General features: G+C 40.5%; 1 protein-coding gene across 1 annotated transcript in view; it reads left to right on the top strand.

Moving 5' to 3' along the window:
• Positions 1-22,623, top strand: part of LOC131696087 (dynein axonemal heavy chain 5-like) — a 71,304-nt gene that overhangs the window by 33,312 nt on the left and 15,369 nt on the right. Inside the window, exons 10-12 of the mRNA XM_058984620.1 lie at positions 11,267-11,500; positions 11,583-17,379; positions 18,162-18,318. Of these exons, the coding sequence (XP_058840603.1) occupies positions 11,267-11,500; positions 11,583-17,379; positions 18,162-18,318 (6,188 nt within the window). The remainder of the gene's footprint in view (positions 1-11,266; positions 11,501-11,582; positions 17,380-18,161; positions 18,319-22,623) is intronic.

Raw genomic sequence — 22,623 nt, 5'->3', positions numbered from 1 at the left:
TGAAATACTGCTGGGTTACTGAGATATAGCGAAACACGATTATGACAAGTGCCAGTTTCTCGAGTGATCGAGTTGTGCTATCTTATAACAAAGAAAAAACCGACAACATTCCTAGTTTGTTGGCTTGCTATAAGCCAAAAAGCTTATAGCAAGCCATTCAGCTGTCTCTGATGACATAGGTAATTCCTATGCACATCAACCATAACCATTAGCTAGGTTTTTGTCTCGGGAGCAAACCTTTTCCTACCATAGATTTTTCTGGGAAACGTTGGCTTATATTTCAAGATTAGTAAACAACTTTCCTTTTGAGATTTCCTCTAGTTTTGGAAAGTATACCGAAATGTAATGATGGATTAAGCAAGAAGAATATTTGTTTCGTCTAGTCGCCTGTCAAAAATAACATGGTTTGATATATATTGTCTCTAAATTATTAATGGAACCAAATTTTGTTTATTGATTTTCACGCATAAAGGAGGAAAATTGGGAAAACTTTGTATTCCAATAACACCACTTTGTAACCTGATATTGCTGCTATCGCATGGAAAAGTATAATATTGAACATAGTGATCTATAACGCATAATTTTACGAATCAATTATGATTCATTTTTATATGAAATTTTCTGTGCACATTTGTGACACGTCATATATATGTTATCATCAATACACACTTATGACACGTGTGCGAGCGACTTTGGTCTATATTTTAAGCAAAAACTGTAAATATAGTCAACCGATCTTCGAGAGATTACTTCAGAAAAGATAGAAGCATCGAAAGCCTTTTCCGAAAAGCTTATAACAATTATAAATTTTTCGATATTCAATCTCAAACTTTAAAAATCGTTTTTCTCGAAAAGTGCTAAATGGCGCTTGTCATAAGATAGCACAACAGCGACGAATTATATTTTTCCAACCGATTTCGAGCTTAACAGTGTCTTTTTTAGAAAAAGCTAAAATGATGGAGGAGGCCCTTTAGCTGGACCCCCCGGGCCCGTAATTTCTCTCTACAGCCCTGGTTCACAGTATCGTGAGCAGACGAGGCGTGGTACGTTTTCTGTACCAGAACAGAGTGCGGACAGATCTTGTTGACGTAATGGAACATCCAGCGATTTGAATATTCCACGTTCTCGTTTATGTTTCTGTTACGCATACGAGGGCAATAACATTGAAAGCTGTGAAAATAAAGTTCTCTATGTCAGAAAATTTCATTAGCCCAGTTTACTGCCCATCATTGCATATTTACCCCATTTCCTATAGGATTTCCTTTCTTTATGGGACCGATTTGCGATCATGGGCAGTATACTGGCGTAAAAAAGGGTTTTGATTTCTCTGGAAGAGTTTGATACTCCTTCTTGGAATTGAAATTACCAAGTCCAAATTGCTTCGGCTTTAAGGAAGGACTTCCAATGCTGTTGTTAGGTGTAGTTGGTGTACTCTCAGAGGAGAACGCCTTGGAACCCTTGCGAGGTAGTCTAGGGGAGGAAAGATTTTTCCTGGACTCGCCCGGGTTACCAAAAGATGTGCCCTGTTGGGAATTATCAGATTATTGCTCAACACGAGCCAAAAAGAGCAAAGGAATTTTCGGAACGGACAGATATCTTTAGTATTTCTGTACACACGGAAAAAAATCCGTTCATAAATTCATGAAAAGAAGATCACGATTTCGTGAACTGAAAGATTAACGAAAACCGTTTTTTTCTGTTGGGTACATATTCCACTGCGATCAATGTTTTGATCTATTGTGGCAGGCCCCTTTTTATTGTATGCCACATCAGGGTGTTGTATTGCTATTAATCTGAGTGATTTCCACTTGCTGACTATAGGCATTGTCCAGTAAGGTATTATAGAACGTATAAAGTTTATTGCCGTACTGGGTGCAGTCGTCCATACATCAAAGGGTTGTATTATCCCCTTATCGAAGAATTTGCTCCTTTTGTGGAAAAGTGCTACACAGTTACACAATAAATGTTCTGAGTTCTCCCTATCTAGGTTGCAGAAGCGACAGGTATCATCTTTTGTTTTGCCTAACTGCTTCTCCAAAACGCAAATCAATTTACGGCGATCAATTGTTTCAAATGCTCATTTCAGGTCAACAAAAACTGTCAAGACAACTTTCCCATTCTCAATGGCTTGCTTCCATTTCAACAATAATAAATTAAGCGTTGTTTGAAACGAATGATTTTTTTCCGGAATCCTGATTGTTCACGCATCAGTATACCAGTACTATCTACAAAGCCCATCAATTGTGCTTTCACGACCGTCTCTAAAACTTTCTCGTAGATCGGTAGTATATTTATCGGCCTGTGATCCTCTGCTCGTGATGCATTTGGAACTTTTGTAACTGGAATTACGACCGTCTTCTTCCACGCTTCCGGAAAAACACCTTGCCGGAGCGGCTCATAAACAACTGTTAACAGTTTATCAGCAATTATGTCAAACGCATCCACCAGCACCCGCTTAGTAACATTGTCTGTTTCCGAGTAATTTTTAAGGTCTGTGACAATCTCCTTAAGTTTATGCATATTAATAGTCTTGAAGACACAAAACTTTAGTAATTTCTCTTCGCCCTATCGCGATCTGAAATTTTTTGGTTATTAACGGTTTTTGTACTCGGAGCTATATCACGAACACGATTTGTGATTCTCTAATGTTTTTTTGTGCTCAGCGCAGTTTTCCTTTTCTGTCGAGACATTACACTGAACTTTATCAAATCAATAACGATGCTCTGTCTCCTAATAGTTTTTTTTAATATCGACAGGTATCATCTTTTGTTTTGCCTAACTGCTTGAGGTAATATTTACTCTGGGATTGCCCTATTACTAAACCACTGAAAGTACTTAACCCATTCATGCCCATGTTGTTTGAGGACAACAACGTTTTTAAACTGCTATAACTTTTGATTGAGGCGAAATTTGCTCACAAAAACAAGTAAGGCTCATTAATGTGATTGTTGTCTTTAATTTGAGTATTAACAGTTACAAGCATCAGCTCTAGAACTGAAGTTATTGCAATTAGTCTGATTGGATTCCGATGCAGCAGTGCTGCCAAGGACAGGTTACGTTGACGATCGAAAATGATTTTTTCGTATATATTCGTTATGGTGCAATATTATTGAAAACTGTTAAAACTTATCAATTTAGACCGTCGTTGGCTACGTTTTCCACGTAATTGGACTATTATAATTATTGTAGGAGAATTGTATTGAGCATTACAAGGTAAAAATTGACCAGCTTCTAGCACTGCCATAGAAGTACCTATCTTTATGAAAATAGGCTTTTCGTGTTTTTTGACCCCACCGTTTTCAAAGAAAAATAGTTTTGAAACCGTACATGCACTAGAAAAAAGTTGGGCATGAAAGAGTTAAATCCTTTTTAGACAAACTAAGCAATTTTATTCTGTGACATAATTTTTTTAGATTGTCGGGCAGTAGTATTATTTTTCCAAATATCATCTATAATTGAATTTTCCCAGTTCTTTAATTCCAATTTTATGGTGCATTCGGAGACCCCACAAAATGGTTCAGGCCGTAGGAATAATTTTGATGATTAATTTCTTGCTAGCAAGTCTGCTTTATCGTTGCCTTCAATTCCACAGCGCCCAGGTACCCAGAAAACATTCACTGTACTTTTGCTAGCCACATGCTGTAGCAATTCCCAAACCAATTTAGAGGAACACGTAACTGACTTCAATGCTTTAAGGCCGCTTGACTATCAGAGAAGATGCATATATTCGTATGTCTATAGTTATGTTGTAAACAAATCGTGGCGCATTCAGTAATTGCCAGTACTTCCGCTTGAAATGCAGTTGGCCATTTACCCATAGATATTGATACGTTGCGCCCTAAATTTATTGCTCTGTTTAGACCCATCAGTGTAGAAAACTAATGATCCTGGTTTAACAGCAGGCTCTCCTGTTTCCCATTCAGTGCGGTTTGGTTCAGACACGTTAAATAGGCGTTCAAAGTTGTATTTCCTATTCATCCAGTCAGTTTGATTTAATAACGGATTGATTTTGAACTCTTTTAGAATACTGGTCTGCGTCGAAGAACTGTTCAGTTCTTTCCAGCCTTAATGCGTTTTTCTCAGTTTCATTTTGCACATTTCCTTAATTTCTATTCCCGTTATCGTGATATTTTAGTCACGAGTTGAGTTATTTATGTTAATGAATTCAGGATCTTAGTCAAGAGTTTAGATATTTTAATCACGAATAGTATGATTTATGTTCTTTATTTTAGGATCTTATTCACGATTTTCGTAATTTATTTGCATATTATCATGATATTTTATTTCCTGGGATGGCCCACCTCACACCCATATACATCTTTTGTAGTGTGGAAGGTTTACGAGTCTTTCGATAATATTTTTCACTCATGAGAGATTCCTTCAATCTGACTTCACTTCCGTGTATGCCCATCCTTTTCTCTTATAAATCCAAAGGTTTCAAGTCCGCTTGGCGTATTCTGGTAATGCGTTGAACAAATTGTAGCCATTATAAAACAAAAAATTCTGTGTACAAGATTTCTTAGCGCTCAACAATCTCAGATTGCCGGCTTGTCCGGTTTCATACCGGTGCACATCTCTTTTGTACCCAATAGTGCTACACAGGTACTGTAGCGTCATCCATTTATTACTCTGAAAATGAAAACGAGTGTGTTATATTCAATACGTTGCTGAACTGACATCCATTTTAAACAATTGAGCATGAAATGTCGCGGAGTTAATCTGTCACATCGTAGTAACAGTCGCATTACCTTGTTTTGTAAGATCTGCATTCGCTTACGCTGTTTCTTGGATGCTAAGAACAGAATAGAAGCACAGTAGTCAAAATGGGGAGCTATTATGGTCTTGTAAACAGTTATCTTTGAGTCAAATGTAAGAAACCTGTTAATTCTTTCCGGATTGAAATTAAAACTTAGTTTTTCGTCCTACGTGACCCCAAGATATTTGATAGTTGCAACTCGTTCAACTATCTCTCCATCTATTTCAACTGTTGCAGTACTTCCATTCATCTGCCACGTAGTTACAATCATATATTTGGTTATGTAAATGCTCAGTTTGAGTTTTTTCTACTTCAACCAATCACTAAACTTCTTCGGCATAAGGTTCATTAGCCTGATGCACTCATCGAAACTATTACCGATGATAAACAAAACTGTGTCATCGGCAAACAGGTTTATTTCCGCATTTTTCAAAATGTTTCTCATGTCCATAGTGTATAGGATAAACAAAAGTGGTTCTAGTACACTACCCTGTGGTACACCAAGATTAATTTCGGCTTCCGATAATGTAGCGTGGTTGTACCTTGTATCTTGCTTACGTCTTTCTAAGTAACTGCGAAATCACGCAAGAGTATTTCCTCTTACACCATATTTCTCCAAAACGCAAATCAATTTACGGCGATCAATTGTTTCAAATGCTCATTTCAGGTCAACAAAAACTGTCAAGACAACTTTCCCATTCTCAATGGCTTGCTTCCATTTCAACAATAATAAATTAAGCGTTGTTTGAAACGAATGATTTTTTTCCGGAATCCTGATTGTTCACGCATCAGTATACCAGTACTATCTACAAAGTCCATCAATTGTGCTTTCACGACCGTCTCTAAAACTTTCTCGTAGATCGGTAGTATATTTATCGGCCTGTGATCCTCTGCTCGTGATGCATTTGGAACTTTTGTAACTGGAATTACGACCGTCTTCTTCCACGCTTCCGGAAAAACACCTTGCCGGAGCGGCTCATAAACAACTGTTAACAGTTTATCAGCAATTATGTCAAACGCATCCACCAGCACCCGCTTAGTAACATTGTCTGTTTCCGAGTAATTTTTAAGGTCTGTCACAATCTCCTTAAGTTTATGCATATTAATAGTCTTGAAGACACAAAACTTTAGTAATTTCTCTTCGCCCTATCGCGATCTGAAATTTTTTGGTTATTAACGGTTTTTGTACTCGGAGCTATATCACGAACACGATTTGTGATTCTCTAATGTTTTTTTGTGCTCAGCGCAGTTTTCCTTTTCTGTCGAGACATTACACTGAACTTTATCAAATCAATAACGATGCTCTATCTCCTAATAGTTTTCTAATATCTACTGCTCGTGCCTCTAGCTGAATTTCATGGAATAGAGCATGGAACAAAAATGATTCTACCAATAATACTCTAGGTTTCGTGAAACAGTGCCCATAAAAATTTCATGACCATGTTGCAAGAAATTGAAAATGATTAGTGATAACTTCTAAATATCACAAGCACGCAAGATAAATCGTAGGTCAAGTACTGGAAATCATGAACTAGTTCAGGAATATTTGAATAATGTATGATTTCGTGAACTATTTCGCGAATGGTAAATCGTGACTAGTATACTAGGGATCATGAACCAGTTCACGGGTACATGAATAAGATTTCACGATTTCGTGAACTATTTCACGATCACGAACAGTAAGTCGGGACTATCATACTAAGAATCAAGAAGCTGTTCACGAATACATTAATAATATTTGATGATTTTGTGAACTATTTCACGAGCACAGATATTGGATCGTGACTAATATATTCAGAATCATGAATTAGTTCACAAGGATTGTATGGATTCATGAATAAAACTCCGAGCTTCGTGAAATAGTTCACGAGAAAGTATTCAGACTGTTTTGATTTTGTGAACTAATGTTCCTAAATCTATGAATAACATCATAAGTCATCCTTTGGTTTTATGAATAATGTTTTTAAAGTTGTGTACTAGTTCACGTACAGAAAATCGATTTGGTAATGACACGGCGGAAAACATGACTTAAGTTCACAAAACAAAAATAAATATTTTTACTAATAAAAGCGTTACGCGGGCGTAACTGAAGTGAAATTGGCTATTTTCGGCAATACCTATCCGTCTGTCAATTTCATTACTTTCGTTTCTCTTAGTCCTAAATTTGCCGAAAATAACCAACAAAATTGATGCAGAATAATTATAACAGCCATTATTTTTGTTCATGGTTCTGTTTTCGTAACGTGGTTGTTCCAGGATTCATGGCATGATTTTAAGAATATTTTTTTCCGTGTAAGAACACTTCGAGCGCTCCTTACACTGATAGAATATATTCGTAAATCGCAGCGAATTAGTTTCGTACAGACAATTTTCATAAAATATACGAATTTTTCGTGCATATGATGAACCATTCGTAGTTCCATTGAAACACTTTTATTTTTTATTTGTAGTTTTTCGTGAAAACCACAAAACGACTTTCGTTGGCTTATTACGAAACGGCATCTTTAGGCAAACGAATTGTTCATTGCTATATACGAGAGTCTTAATAATATTTACGAGCATCATTCGTCGAACCGCCAACGTCAAAGGAGCTTCAATAGAGGTAGAATATGGAATCCTTGTTGCTCTACGTCAGATAATTGTTGATCATCACGACGATCTAGGTCTGACTATTTAGTAACCATATCCGTGTCCGCTGATTTCGGGAAGATTTCCAGAACTTTTTTCCCTACCAGGCTTCCCGTTGATCAAGAGCCGCACAGATTCAGTTGAGCCATCGTAAACCGCTCGTTGGTTTTGTATGAATAAGTTTGAGTTTTTCTCTTCCGGAGCAATGTCAAAACAGTATTCTATTAAATACGAAAACTTCGCTTAGATGAACGAAATGAATTCGTGTGGCCAACGAAATTGTTCGTTATATACACAAACGATTATTAAAATAATCGAAACATTTCGTTTCATTCACGAAAAATAATGTCCAATAACAGCGATAGCATTCGTGCAATGTACACTAAATATGTAGAATTTACGAAAACATTCGTTTATCAAGCGGCCATTACTTCACACTACAATCTTTCTAGTCGTCAATAGCAGGTGAGCAGGTTGAAATACAATCGATTTTGCCAGATGCTTTTAGTTAAGAGAGTAATAAATACTAAAGCTTTTCTAAGATAAACAAAATGAATTCGTGTGACCAATGAAATCGTTCGTAATGTACACAAACGTTTATTAAAATAAACAATACATTTCGTTTCATTAACGAAATATAATGTCGTTATCAACGATAACATTCGTGCAGTGTACACTAGAGTGACAGGAAAAAAATGACCCCTATCGGCCCACCCCTGAGTCGATTCCTAGTCCCACCAGGAGTACTTGCACCAAATTTGAAGCAAATCGGACAAGTCTAACTACCGGACCAACGTGCCTGAAGTTTGAAAGGGATTTTTCAACAATTTACATGGAGCAAACCAACCACCTCGCATTTTCTCCGCTAGGTGGCACTGTATGCATCGTATTTTCACTGTATGTGAAAATAAGAAAGATAATTTAATTGTCTACAACTTTGTCGAAGACTGCTAGTAAATCCGGCTTTGTTAAAAGAAGTTATTAAGCTTTTAACAAAGTGATGTCTGAGTCAGTTTTGCATGGGGCCTAACAGTGCATGGTGATGTATCAGTACTCGATTCACACAAACTAAACATTTTTGTGAAAAAATTGTTAGGTTTAGCTCAACGGTATGTTCAGAAGAAATATAGTAAATAATACGAGTCATGCTTTGATTAGAAAATTTTAGTTCCACATGTTACCGCATAGAGGGCGCCAATACTAACTTTTCAAGGAAGAGAGATAGAAATTTGGTGTCTTCTACAAAGTTATAGAACAGGTATTTTTCAGTATTTCTTCCGAACATCTTGATACTCTATCTCTCTTCTATGAAAAGTTAGTGGTGACGCCCTCTATGCGGTCACAGGTGGAACTAAAATTTTCTAACCAAACATGACTCGTATTATTTAACCCTTATTTCACAAAAATGTATAGTTCGCGGGACTCGAGTACTGATACACAACTATGCACTGCTAGGCCTCATGCAAAACTGACTCAGACATCACTTCGTTAAAAGTTTAATAACTTTTTTTTAACAAAGCCGGATTTACTAGCAGTCTTCGACAAAGTTGTGGACAATTAAATTATCTTTCTTATTTTCACTTACAGTGATAATACGACGCAAATAGTAGCACCTAGCGACGAAAATACGAACTAGTGAGTTTTCTCCATGTAAATTGTTGAAAAATCCCATACAAACTTCAGGCACGTTAGTCCGGTAGTTATACTTGTCCGATTTGCTTCAAATTTGGTGCAAGTACTCCTGGCGGAACTAGGAATCGACTCAGGGGTGGGCCGATTGAGTTTTCAAAAATTCATCATTTTTCTGGGCAGTCTAGTGTACACTAACTAAGTAAAATTTACGAAAACTTTTGTTCATCAAGTGGCCTTTCTTGTTCATGAAATGAACGAAACCTACTATTTACAATGCACGAAAATCCTTCGTTGCAGAAAACGACGATAAAACTCGTGGATTGCACGATCAATTTCATTATATGTACGAATTTATATTATGTAGAGGAGCGCTTAAGTTTATCCCTGACAGTTTGTACGCGACATAACGGCAGATCATGCGGTGTCCTCCCGCAGAAAATACACTGTTCAGTATCATTGCCACAAGAATCATCTTCATTTGTTAGCTACTATGTGCAGATCAAGTCAAATACGTTGGAGTTATATAGGATTCCAAACTAAATTGGTCTGCTCACATTGAGTTCAGTTGCAAGAAAGCGTGCATGGCCTTCCAGCGCAAACGAAATTTTGGAAAGACCTACACGCTTACTGAGCTTACACGGCAATTGTACGTCCAACACTGTCATATGGATGTCTTGTTTGGTGACAGAGGGGTTCTGATGACGGTTCAGTCAAAGCCAAACCATCTGCAAAGATGGGCGCTCATAGCACAGGTGCTTTCACTACTAGAGATGGGCGAAACAGTTCACTTCGAAGAACCATTCCCGACTGAACAGTTCTGTAAAAAGAACTAGTTCAGATGAACCGTTCTTCCGTTCAGCTGATAATTTACTTGTATCTAGCGAATGTCTCTCAAAACATTCGATTCTTGGAGAGGAACCAAACAGATGCTGCCCAAACTATTATACCCCTGTATGCTTAACAAGTTCATCAAGGGTAGCGATTTCTTCTTGATGTATAACTAGAGAAATAGAGAATGTGATGAGTCGTTCTTCGCCGGTTCCATTCTGGGAGAGCACAGAGAGCGGTTTGTGGGTCGGCAAGTCGGTTCATTTTCATTCGTTCGCCTAAAAATCGGTCCGAGAAATTCGCCAAACGGCTTTATGTCAGGTTCAGTTCATTCGCTTTGAAGAGAATTGAGAACTGCCGTTCTTTTAAAAAGAACTTCCGTTCGCTCATTCTCTTCGAAGAACCAGTTCACTTGAACCGTTCGCGAACGAATGGCCCATCTCTATTCACTACAATCCAGATTGCTGCTCTCTACGCTCTTCTATATATCAAACCATCACACATACACCTCAAACAACAAGCACGATCATGTGTATACGGACTTCAGGTTACTGGGGTTAATTAGCCACGTTGATCTTGCTCGAGAGGAGTGGTTGTCTGGCTATATGGAGAGACAGCCACAAACCCTAGTGGGCATTCCAGTATTACTAGAAATGAATGGTCAGCCGCAGCGATTGCCTTCGTTGGTCCTGAGCCCACCCTGCTAATTTCGGCGAGTTGGAAAGAGAGAAAAAAATCTCCTACAAATTTCGAAATATCACTCCGGCATGTTGAGCAGGGATTTGACCGGCCACTGCAAACTCAATTATCACATGGCAACTATGCAGCGCGCAACGTCATTTTCATGTGATCTTTGTGAATCCGACTACAGAATCTCATGTGATCTGATATGTAGCTGCCCAGCAGTAGCGTAATTGCGATTTTGAGTATTCGGCTGTCTTTACATAGAATAAACCGTGCTTGGACGACTAGAACTCAGAGACATACTAAAGTTCCTTATCCAATATGGTAAATAGCTTTAGGGATATTCGAAGGCGATTTGAACTACTTGTGAGTTTAACTTGCCTGCTGTTTGTTTTTGTGCTGTTATTTCTGTTTTTCTATGCGTCTTTACGGTGTTATTTGAAACATGGTCGTTAGATAAAAAAATCCTCATTTTATACATACAGACTCTTGTGAAGAGACGAAATGGATCTTGCAGTGGCTTGAACCGCGAACAGTAATAGCAAGTAAACGCTTCCACATCCGACCACGTAAAGCATTGTAGTATGTACCAATCCTAATGTGCGCAAGCTTTACTGCCAGAAGATTTTAGTATTACAGCAGTAAATCGGACAACCGCAACTAGGTTTAATGCAAACTTTAATTAGATGTAAATGACTTTATAGAAAAAATAACAATTCCGGAATTTTATATTTCCAGTTTTGCAAGCCTGGCTCAAGACACGTAGCGCTCAAGAGAAAAAAATGTTCAACGATTTGTTCGAGGGATCATTCCTAAAGATTTACACATGGGTTACTCAAAACCTGTTTCTGATGATGGAAGTACTGCAGTGCAACATTATCCAGCAGATGATATACCTACTCGACGGTCTGGTTCCAGTAATGGGAGAAAGCGAGCAGGAAACTGCTCTGTCAACCACCGGAAGTCTTGATGGTGGTCTACTTCATCGCTATTGCAGTGCAAATGCAATTGACCTGGTTTTGTTTTCTCTTTCTCCCTCTGCTTTTCATGCTAGACGACATTGGCGACGATGAGGTTCCCAAAACTAAGGATGAGGCTTGTACGCCGGAGCACTTGCATCGTTTGTATATCTTTGCTTTGGCGTGGGGTATCGGAGCGTACCTCAACTCCGCGGACCGTCTTAAGTTGGACGCACATATTAAGAAAAACTTTCGCAGTCTGGATTTCCCTGCTTCGGAGGAAAAGCCAGACTCGACGATATTCGACTATTTCGTGTCGGCCACTGGCAGTTGGCAGTTGTGGAAAACTCTAGTGATGCCCTACGTCTATCCGGAAAATTCAACGCCGGATTATTTAAGCATACTGATTCCAATTGTGGATAATGTTCGAATCGATTTTTTGATCAATGTGATCGTGAAACAGGAAAAAGCAGTTTTACTCATAGGAGAGCAAGGAACGGCCAAAACCGTTATCATGAAGAGCTTCATGAAGAAGCTGAACTCGGAAGTTCACATGGGACGGTCGTTTAATTTCTCGTCCGCGACAAGCCCGTATCATTTTCAGAAAACGATCGAAAGCTACGTTGAAAAGAGATTGGGTAACATGTTTGGACCGAGTGGTGGTCGGAAACTTCTGGTTTTTATAGACGACATCAATATGCCTCAGATTAACGAATGGGGTGATCAGATTACTAACGAGATCGTGCGGCAGACTATGGATATGCGAGGTTTTTATAGTTTGGAGAAGCCGGGCGAGTTTACTAATATCGTGGACGTCCAGTTTGCTGGGGCTATGGGTTTGCCAGGAGGTGGCAGAAGCGACATACCCTCGCGACTAAAACGGCAGTTCAGCGTGTTTAATTGCAACATTCCCGATAATACATCGATAGATACGATCTTCAGAACACTTGGCGAAGGTCACTATAATGTAAAACGTGGTTTCTCGCTTGAGGTACGAAAATTGGTGAAGCGTTTAGTACCGTTAACCCGAACACTATGGCAGCATACCAGAGAACGGCTGCTACCTACTCCCGCTAAGTTTCACTACATATTTAGCTTGAGAGATCTATCCCGAATATGGCAAGGAATGATCGGTACTCTGTCGACAGTGATCATTTCTGAAGCAGTACTGATATTGCTGTGGAAAAATGAATGTACCCGAGTGTTCGCGGATCGTTTTGTATCGTTGTCGGACACGGAATGGTTCCTGGAAGAAATGCTGACGGTGTTGGACAAGGAACTTGGGCCAGAATACAAAGAAATGGCAGGATCGAGCCCGGTGTTTGTAGATTTTATGCGAGATGCTCCTGAACCCACTGGAGAAGAAGGTGAGGAAACAGATATGGAATTGCCGAAGGTTTATGAACCGGTATCGGATTTCGAAATCTTGCGCGAGCGACTCAAAATGTTCTTACTGCAGTTCAACGAAATGATCCGTGGTACGGGAATGGACCTGGTGTTCTTCCCGGATGCCATGCTACATCTGGTGAAAATATCAAGAATCATCCGTCACCCAAGGGGAAATGTAATGTTGGTGGGCGTAGGTGGATCCGGTAAGCAATCGCTTACTAAACTTGCTTCGTTCATCGCCGGATACAAGACCTTCCAGATCAGTTTAACACGCTCCTATAACGTAGCAAACTTTCTTGAAGATTTGAAACTCTTGTACCGATCTTGTGGTGTACAAGGCAAAGGAACTACTTTTCTTTTCACCGACATGGACGTTAAAGAGGAAAGCTTCCTCGAATATCTGAACAACATACTTTCGTCAGGGGTAATTTCGAACCTTTTCAACCGGGACGAGCAGACGGAGATCGTCTCGGAGCTGACACCTACGATGAAGCGGGAGAACCAGAAGAAGAACGTGACACAAGAAACGGTAATGGAGTACTTCCTGCAACGAGTTTGTCACCATCTTCACGTGGTCTTTTGCTTCTCTCCGGTCGGCGAAACTTTCCGGCGCAGAATTATGCGGTTCCCGGCACTGGTATCCGGTTGCACCGTAGACTGGTTCCAGCCGTGGCCGAAAGATGCGCTGGTTGCAGTTGCCAGACACTTTTTAACCGATTTTTCCATTGAGTGCACAGCGGAGGTGAAGGATGAGCTAGTGAATGCTCTCGGAACTATACAAGACATAGTATCGGTGACGTCATCGGAGTACTACCAACGGTTCCGGCGAGCAACGCATGTTACTCCCAAGTCGTACCTGAATTTTATCGCCGGGTATAAGAATATTTATACCCAGAAACACAAGGAGTTGTGCGACGGAGCGGAGAAGATGGATACTGGTCTGGAAAAGCTGGCCGAAGCTTCTGAATCTGTTGAAATCCTGAAAATAGATCTTGCTCATATGGAAAAAGAGCTGGTGGAAGCATCTGCCAAAGCGGAACGTGTGCTGGTGGAAGTAACCGAACGTGCCATGCAAGCTGAAGTCTTCAAAAATCAAGTACAAGTGGTTAAAGAGAAGGCCGAAGCGTTGGTGCAGAACATAGCCGCAGAGAAGGCCCTAGCTGAGGAAAAGTTGGAAGCTGCCAAACCAGCCCTAGAGGAAGCTGAAGCAGCACTGAATACTATCAAACCAGCTCACATTGCTACGGTTCGCAAGCTTGGCAGACCACCGCATTTGATCATGCGTATCATGGATTGTGTGCTGATAATGTTCCAACGTAAGCTACATCCGGTAATAGCGGACACGAGCGCACCGTCTCCGAAACCTTCGTGGCAGGAGTCACTGAAAATGATGGCCAGCACTACCTTCCTGCTTCAGTTGCAAAACTATCCGAAGGATACTATCAACGAGGAAATGATCGAGCACCTGCAGCCCTACTTCCGCATGGAGGATTACAACATGGACACTGCAAGAAGGGTGTGTGGCGACGTCGCTGGATTGTTATCTTGGACCAAAGCTATGGCATTCTTCCATGGGGTGAACAAGGAAGTGTTGCCGTTGAAGGCAAATTTGATGCTGCAGGAAGCTCGTCTCAAGATCGCCATGGACGATCTGGCGGCTGCTGAGAATCAACTGGCAGAACGAGAAGCAGCATTGCAGAAAGTCAAGGATCAGTATGATGCTGCTGTTTCGGAGAAACAACGGTTGACGGATGCGGCGAACAGTTGCTTGCGCAAGATGACCGCGGCTACAGCGCTGATCAACGGACTCGGCGGAGAAAAAGCCCGCTGGACACAGCAAAGTAAAGAGTTCAAAATTCAACTCGGCAAGTTGGTAGGCGATGTCCTGCTAGCTACTGGATTCCTGTCTTATTGTGGCCCTTACAACCAAGAGTTCAGGGGAACTCTTTTCCAAACCTGGATGAATATCCTGAAAACTCGAACCATCCCGTATACGACAGGACTAAGTATCATCGGAATGTTGACAGATTCTGCCACTATTTCGGAATGGAACCTGCAGGGATTACCGAACGACGAATTATCCATTCAGAATGCATTGATCGTTACCAAATCCAGCAGCTATCCGTTGCTGATCGATCCGCAAAGTCAGGGTAAGATCTGGATCAAATGCAAGGAGGATCAAAATGAGCTGCAGATCACATCGCTGAATCACAAGTACTTTAGAACACATCTGGAGGACAGTCTGTCTTTGGGGCGTCCACTGCTGATTGAGGATGTTGGAATTGAGTTGGATCCGGTCATAGACAATGTGCTGGAGAAAAACTTCATTAAATCTGGCTCGATGGAAAAGGTGTTGGTGGGTGATAAAGAATGCGATGTTATGCCAGGTTTTATGTTGTACATCACGACGAAACTACCGAATCCTCCGTTTAGCCCGGAGATCAGTTCTAAAACTTCAATTATTGATTTCACCGTGACTATGAGAGGTTTGGAAGATCAGCTGCTTGGACGAGTGATCCTGATGGAAAAAGCTGACCTGGAATCGGAGAGGGTTCAGTTGTTTGAAAGTGTGATGAAAAATCAGCGAAGTATGAAAGAGTTGGAGGGTAATTTACTGCTTCGATTGACTTCGACGGAGGGTTCGCTAGTAGACGACGAGGCTTTGATTGAGGTTCTTCAGGAGACCAAAACAACAGCGGAAGACGTGAACCAGAAGTTGAAGATCGCCGAGGTCACCGAGAAAAAGATAATGATTGCTCGGGAAGAGTTCCGTGCGGTTGCAGCACGTGGTTCGATTCTGTACTTTTTGATCGTTGAAATGTCCAATGTGAACGTGATGTATCAAAACTCGCTAAAACAATTTCTCAATATATTTGATAACTCCATTACAAAGTCAGCTAAAAGCAACATTACGGAGGAGCGCATTAACATAATATTAAAATACCTGACCTACGAAGTGTGGGCCTTTACCAGTCGAAGTTTGTACGAAAGACACAAACAACTGTTTACGCTCATGTTGGCCATAAAGATCGACTACCAGAAGGGAAACATAAGCCATGACGAGTTTATGGCATTTGTTAAAGGTGGCGCCTCGTTGGATCTAAATGCAGTTGCCCCCAAACCTTTCCGATGGATTCTTGACATAACCTGGTTGAACTTGGTGGAAATAAGTAAGTTGAAAACCTTCCATGGAATTTTGAAAAAGATCGAGTATAACGAGCGAGACTGGAGGCTCTGGTATGAGACAGAAAGACCAGAGATGGAAGCAATTCCCTGTGACTTTGAACATGAGCTGGATGTGTTTAGGAAGCTTTTACTTATCCGTTCGTGGAGTCCAGATAGAACTATTTCACAGGCTAGGCGGTACATTGAATTTTCACTTGGAAAGGAATATGGTGAAATGCATATTTTAGATTTGGAACTTACTTGGGTTGAATCAGAACCCAGAACACCGTTAGTTTGTATCTTGTCCATTGGTTCGGATCCCACTGTGCAGATAGCGGCACTCGCAAAATCGAAAGGAATATTGCTGAAGACGGTTTCCATGGGTCAAGGGCAAGAGTATCACGCTCGAAAATTGATGACAGACTGTATGTCCATGGGAGGTTGGCTGTTGCTGCAGAACGTACATTTATCGCTAACCTTCTGCAATGAAATTATTGATATTCTGATCGAAACGGAGCACGTGGCGGATTCCTTCCGTCTGTGGGTAACCACAGAAACGCACCCGCAATTTCCAATAGGTTTGCTCCAAATGGCGATCAAGTTCACCAACGAACCACCACAGGGAATCCGAGCCAGCTTGAAGCGCAGTTACCTTGCCTTTACGCAAGATTACTTAGATTACACATCCGCCACTCAGTGGCCACCGTTGCTTTACACAGTAGCATTTCTGCACTGCGTCGTTCAGGAACGTCGCAAATTTGGTCCGCTTGGATGGAACATACCGTACGAGTTTAACGCTGCGGACTTTTCTGCAAGCGTTCAGTTTATCCAGAACCATCTCGACGAGATGGATCCGAAGAAGGGTGTCTCGTGGCAAACGCTTTGCTACATGCTCGGCGAAGTCATGTACGGTGGCAGGGTAACAGATGATTTTGACAAACGTCTACTGACCACCTTTACCCAGGTTTGGTTCTCGGAGCATTTGTTGACACCAAGTTTTGAATTTTACCGCGGTTATCGTGTACCCAACTCGAGAAATATTCAAACCTACATCGATTATATCAACCAGTTACCCACAACTGACACCCCGGAGGTGTTTGGGCTTCATCCAAACGCGGACATTACTTATCAGATCAATACGGCAAAGGGTATTTTAGATACAATTCTCAGCGTGCAACCGAAGGAAGGCGGAGGTGGTGCTGGAGAAACCAGGGAGTCTATCGTCTGTCAGTTGGCCAATGATATGCTGAGGAAGCTTCCTCCGCAGTATGTGGCATTCGAGGTAAAGGAGTCGCTAACCCGAATGGGAGCGTTGTTGCCGATGAATATCTTTTTGAGGTAGGTCACTATGTTTACTTTTACTTGAAAGATGAGTTTCAGATAGCTTTTACAGATAAAATAGTAAATAAAAATGAATTGATTCACGAATTAGTACGTTGTACCTAGAATACGTGTTCGAACTTCAGGGCATCTGGAATCGACCAATGTGGTCAAAGACAATAGCTAATTCCACCAACGATCCGGTCTAGAATGAATCCTACTCTTTGTGGTCACTCCTAAACCACTATTTGTATTTATTGTTTATAAGTATACACTGTCTATGATCACAAAACAGTCCCATAAAGATAGGAAATCCCATAGAAAACGGGACGAATATGCGATTATGGGTAGTACACGACGTGTGGGATTTATCAAAACTTGATCATTGCTGCCTATAGTTAGTGTCTTTGGCTTCATTTGCCATCCTGGTCGATTCCATTTACCGAATGGAGTGAGTTATTCGAACAATGGGTTTCCAGTAAAAATCAATTCATTAGTTGTCGCTCTCTTATATTATTAAGGTCCGCAATAATAACTACAGCTTTGATTTTGCTATCTTATATATCGATTTTTCTATTTGGTAGAAAAAAATATATACTTTTTGGAGATTTATAAAAATAGAAACGGTAAGGGCTGGGTTTTTTCAGCCAGTTACTATTGTAAGGGGAAGGCAGGGAAAGGCACCGAGCCCACTGCTCGACTTTGCACCGCACCTATCGTGTGGGTGATTGATGATGACGAATAATCAGGTCACGACCTGCCTTTAGCTCGCAGCAATTACAGTAACAATTCAATTACAGGCAGGAAGTCGACCGCATGCAGCGTGTGATCAACACCGTTTACACCAATTTGTGTGACCTGAAGCTGGCCATCGATGGAACCATCGTGATGAGCAACTATTTACGGCAATCGCTGGACGCTATGTATGATGCACGCATACCGGAAAAGTGGCAAAAGGTAAATTTGACTAGTACTTGTGGATCACTAATCCGCAGAAGACTTTTCGAAAATATTTTCAGGCACCGTTTTTAAGTGATGGTTTACAATAAAATGCGACTCTTATCTCTTCTAATAATACAATATTATGATGCATGTAACCGAACGTTTGGTTTGGTCAAATATGATGAACTCTTACGTCCCCAACCCCGTTTCGTTGAGAATGTTAATTGTCAAAATAATGGTTCGCAGCCGCGTTCCAACTAAATTTGATGCGGATTTTTCAAAAAGATCACAAAACTTGTCCAGTTTTAGAAACCAAGGCCACCTCTCCAGAACTGACCATACACACCTAGAAAAAATAGTGTAAATTTACGTCTCCTGACCCTGACATATACGAGCATCAAAAATAACTTAGTTTTACATTTGATTTTAATTTTACATGACGTTTAATTTCGTAAATCATGTAATTTTACTCCACATACAGCGTTTGTTCTGAATGGTAGGAAGTGTAATTTTATGTCATTGCGCATGCAAAGTATATGTTTCATGTAAAATTAAACGGAACACAGTAATGTTCCGTCATATCGTAAATTACGGTTTGTTGAATTGTGTCATGTTTGCAATTACGTCAACGATAAAATTCAGATTTTTTTGGTGTGTAGTTCTGGGTATATCGTTGGGAGTACTGGTTACTCCCCTTTGAGGAAGGCAAAAAACCCCGTCATGCGGGGTGTCAAACTTTATAATTTTGCAAAACAAGTGAACTGGAGACCATTTTGAGGGTTTTTGCGTTTGTTTTACAAAATCATAATGGGCAAATTTTGTGATCGTTCCCAAAAAACCGCATCAAATTTGGTTGGAACGCGGATGAGAACCATTATTTTGAATATTAAAATGAAATGGGAGTTGGGGACGTAAGAGTTGAACCAAACCTTCGAGTGGCGTCCAAAAGGGGCTAACCAATTTTACGAAACTTATTACTTCGAATTTTAGCCTTGTGATCGTAAAAATAAATGGGAAAATCGTGCACGGAAAACTTCCGTTCAAAGATTCACAAAAAAACACTGAACTGAACTGATTTACAATAGTCGTTACCAAGTTCATGAAATAAAGATAAATGAGCCTCGTATTCATAGAAATATTTGTGTTTCCTAAAAAAGGGTTGTCGCCAAAAATATTCAAGACGCTACATTTGAATGTTTGGTTGGGTTATTGCAGCATTTTTAGTTTTTGGTTATTTTTTTGTTCATGATTAGGGGATGCACATGCCCACTATATTAAAGAGCCGAGAGTTAAACAATGATGTTTTTGTTTGCAGGCGCTTGTATGCGATTTCTGTAATTTCTCATAACGCCAAAGTGAAATTATATGCATATGTTTTCTATCAGAATTCTAGCAGAGAACACACTAAATTCAGCTCGGCAGTTTCCCAACAGCAGTGTAGTCAGCTAATCTGGAAACTGATATCTCAGTAAAGTGGAATTTGTTTACTGATTTTCGGTGAAATATTTTCCGAGTCTCAGCTATCAAATGTTACTTTCACTGAGATCTTTGATTTTGGCAAAAGTTACACAAAAGCTGAGATTCGGCAGAAAAAATTAAGTGTGTAGCGTTATTCATATTCATGATTTCATCAGCGATCAGGAATCAGTAGCGACTGGCTCAAATGGCTTTTCATCATTTCCTGATGAGAAGTATTAGGGAAGTAGTAAGGTTAGGAATAAGGAAAATAACGACACGAACATAGACAATACGGAAGAATTCTTCACTCCCCAGAGAATAAAAGATACTTCTCGATGAACTGATACATCAAGTCCCCCGAAAAAATACTTAGATAACGGAGCTACAACACCTCCGAAGAGATATTATCATTCGAATACGGCTTAAACTACAGCTGTTTAGCACACTGGGTTAGGAACAATATCCTCGAGTTTCGGCTATCTAAACATAGGTTCATCTATGTATGGAGAACCAAAAATCCGGATACGTAATTGCATTACTGCAGGCCAGTTATAATGATATAAAGTTCCGTTACCGGATTCACAAAGATTACACGAATAATCTCAGCGCGCTGAATAGTAGCCATGTGATAATTGAGTTTGCAGTCCAGTCAGTTAATTCAAATAAAACATCAATGGTGCTTTTCACGCAACGAAGGATTACAACCGGAGCTCTTCCATTTCAACAGTTCTTTGACTCTGAAATTATTATCGCAGATCAAGTTAAGTACGTTGGGGTAATTCTTGACTCAAAACTTAATTGGACAGTTCACATCGATTTCAGGATCAAGAAAGCTTGCATGGCCTTCGGCATATGTCCTGGAAACTCAAACTCAAGTACATTCAGTGGATCTACACAACAGCTTCAAGGTTCCAATTTTCGTATTTTACATTTTAAATTTCTTAAAACTAGAAGATTACAGATTTAAAACTACATTTAAAAACTAAGGAACAATTTTTAAATTATCTTAAAGGTAAGGACAATTTCTAGACTATCTTAACTAGGAGTAAAGTTTAACATACATGGGGAACAATCCACTAAGACTAAAAAAGGGGAGTGGGAAACTAAAAATAATAATAAAAAATACACTTTAGTTTTAAATTTCAGAGGAATGAGAATGAAATTTAGAATTAACAGGGGGTAATAAAGGGATACAGAATCAAATTCACTTTTGCTAACAACGACCTGTTTACTTGAGTGAGACAGGATTGCAGCATCGTATTTACAGCGATATACAGAGAAGAGACGAAATTAGCTTGGTGATTATGGCAGATCGTCGACGGTACGACTTGTACGCCTGTACTGCCAAGACAGCACGCAGCGTTACGTTGGGTGGTTATCCTCGGGCCCGGAGGGTATCCATTAGCCGAGACCTGGCGGAACTGTACTCTGTGCACGCCCAGACAATGTGGTCGACATCGTGATAGCCGTCGCCACAAGCGCAGATACGACTATCCACGCGTCCAAACGCCGGAGAAGTTTATCCAGCGTGTAACGGTTTGCCACGAGTCGGGAAATCACACATATGAAGTCACGACCCACCTCCATCCTCTAAGGATTCGTAGATACCTTAGGGACTATCGAGTGTAGCCAATGTTTGCCAACTTTCGAGAGTTCTGTGATGAGTAGTACTGAAAAATTCATTGAAGCAAATTGGTCTTTCATAAATTTCACCTTCTAATGCACCCGCCTTCGCTAAAGAGTCCGCCATCTCATTACCCGGAATGGAGCAATGAGAGGGATCCACACCAAGGTAATCTGGAAAGATTCGTCAGATAAAGCACTCAGTAGCTCCCGTATTTTACCCAAAAAATGTCCATGTGTTTTCCATGTTTCATCGAACGAATAGCGTCAATGGAACTGAGACTAACCGAAACGATGAAGTAATAGTCTGCGGGTAATGTATCAATGACTCCAAAGATATACTGAATAGCAGCCAGTTCTGCGGCCTAAACTGAAGCAGGATCACTGAGTTTGTAGAATGTGGCGATTGATTGACTTTTGATTGAAAATATCGAAGCCAGTGCGCCCTTCGAGGTTCGATCCGTCAGTATAAAAGTATAAACCGTGCGGAATTTATTGTAAAAGGTTTCGGGGACCACTTGCGGGCGTATGTGGTCTGGTATTCCACGAATATCGTCCTTCATGGTTGTGTCTAAGAAAACAGCAGATTTCAAAGTAGCTGAGAAATGAGCAGGTTGGGGTTATAAAAAGAAGGGTTTATGTTCTGTACCATGTAGTCAAAGTACTGGGATATGAGAATGGGTTTGAGAATTTAGCTCAACAAGCCTCTCGAAATTTTTAATCACCAATTGGGTCGAGATATCGAGTTCCCAAAATCGATTTTTCAACGGGAGAACGTTCGACGGGACTTTGAGACGGGAGCGGAGCGAAAGCAGAAGCATCCGTATTCCATTACCGACAGTATCGTTGTTTGGTAAAGCCAAATTAGGTCTCCTGGGTGGGCACCCCGCCATGTTCCGGTTATTGTACGAAGAAAGTTGATCCTTTGTTGCAATTTCTGTTTCAGATATCTAATGTGGCATCGCCAAGTACCTTTCAAGTCGAACCAGTCCCCTAGATCAGTGGTTCTCAACCTTGTTCATACCACGTACCCCTTAGAAATCACACTGGGTTTCCGCGGACCCCCACTGATAAACATCGACTTTGTATGCTATCAAAATGTTATTTTCAGTTTGCTAGGAAGCAAGACCTTAAACTTCAATATGCACTCAGAAAATATATTTATCTTCGCGGACTCCCAGCAACGACTTCGCGGGGTCCGCGGCCCCAGGTTTAAAATCACTGCCGTAGATATTTTAC

Source organism: Topomyia yanbarensis, unplaced genomic scaffold (genome assembly GCF_030247195.1).
Source record: "Topomyia yanbarensis strain Yona2022 unplaced genomic scaffold, ASM3024719v1 HiC_scaffold_7, whole genome shotgun sequence".
In the NCBI taxonomy this organism is placed as follows: Eukaryota; Metazoa; Arthropoda; class Insecta; order Diptera; family Culicidae; genus Topomyia; species Topomyia yanbarensis.
The sequence above is the reverse complement of the archived record's forward strand: the minus strand, read 5'-3'. Positions and strand labels throughout refer to the sequence as shown.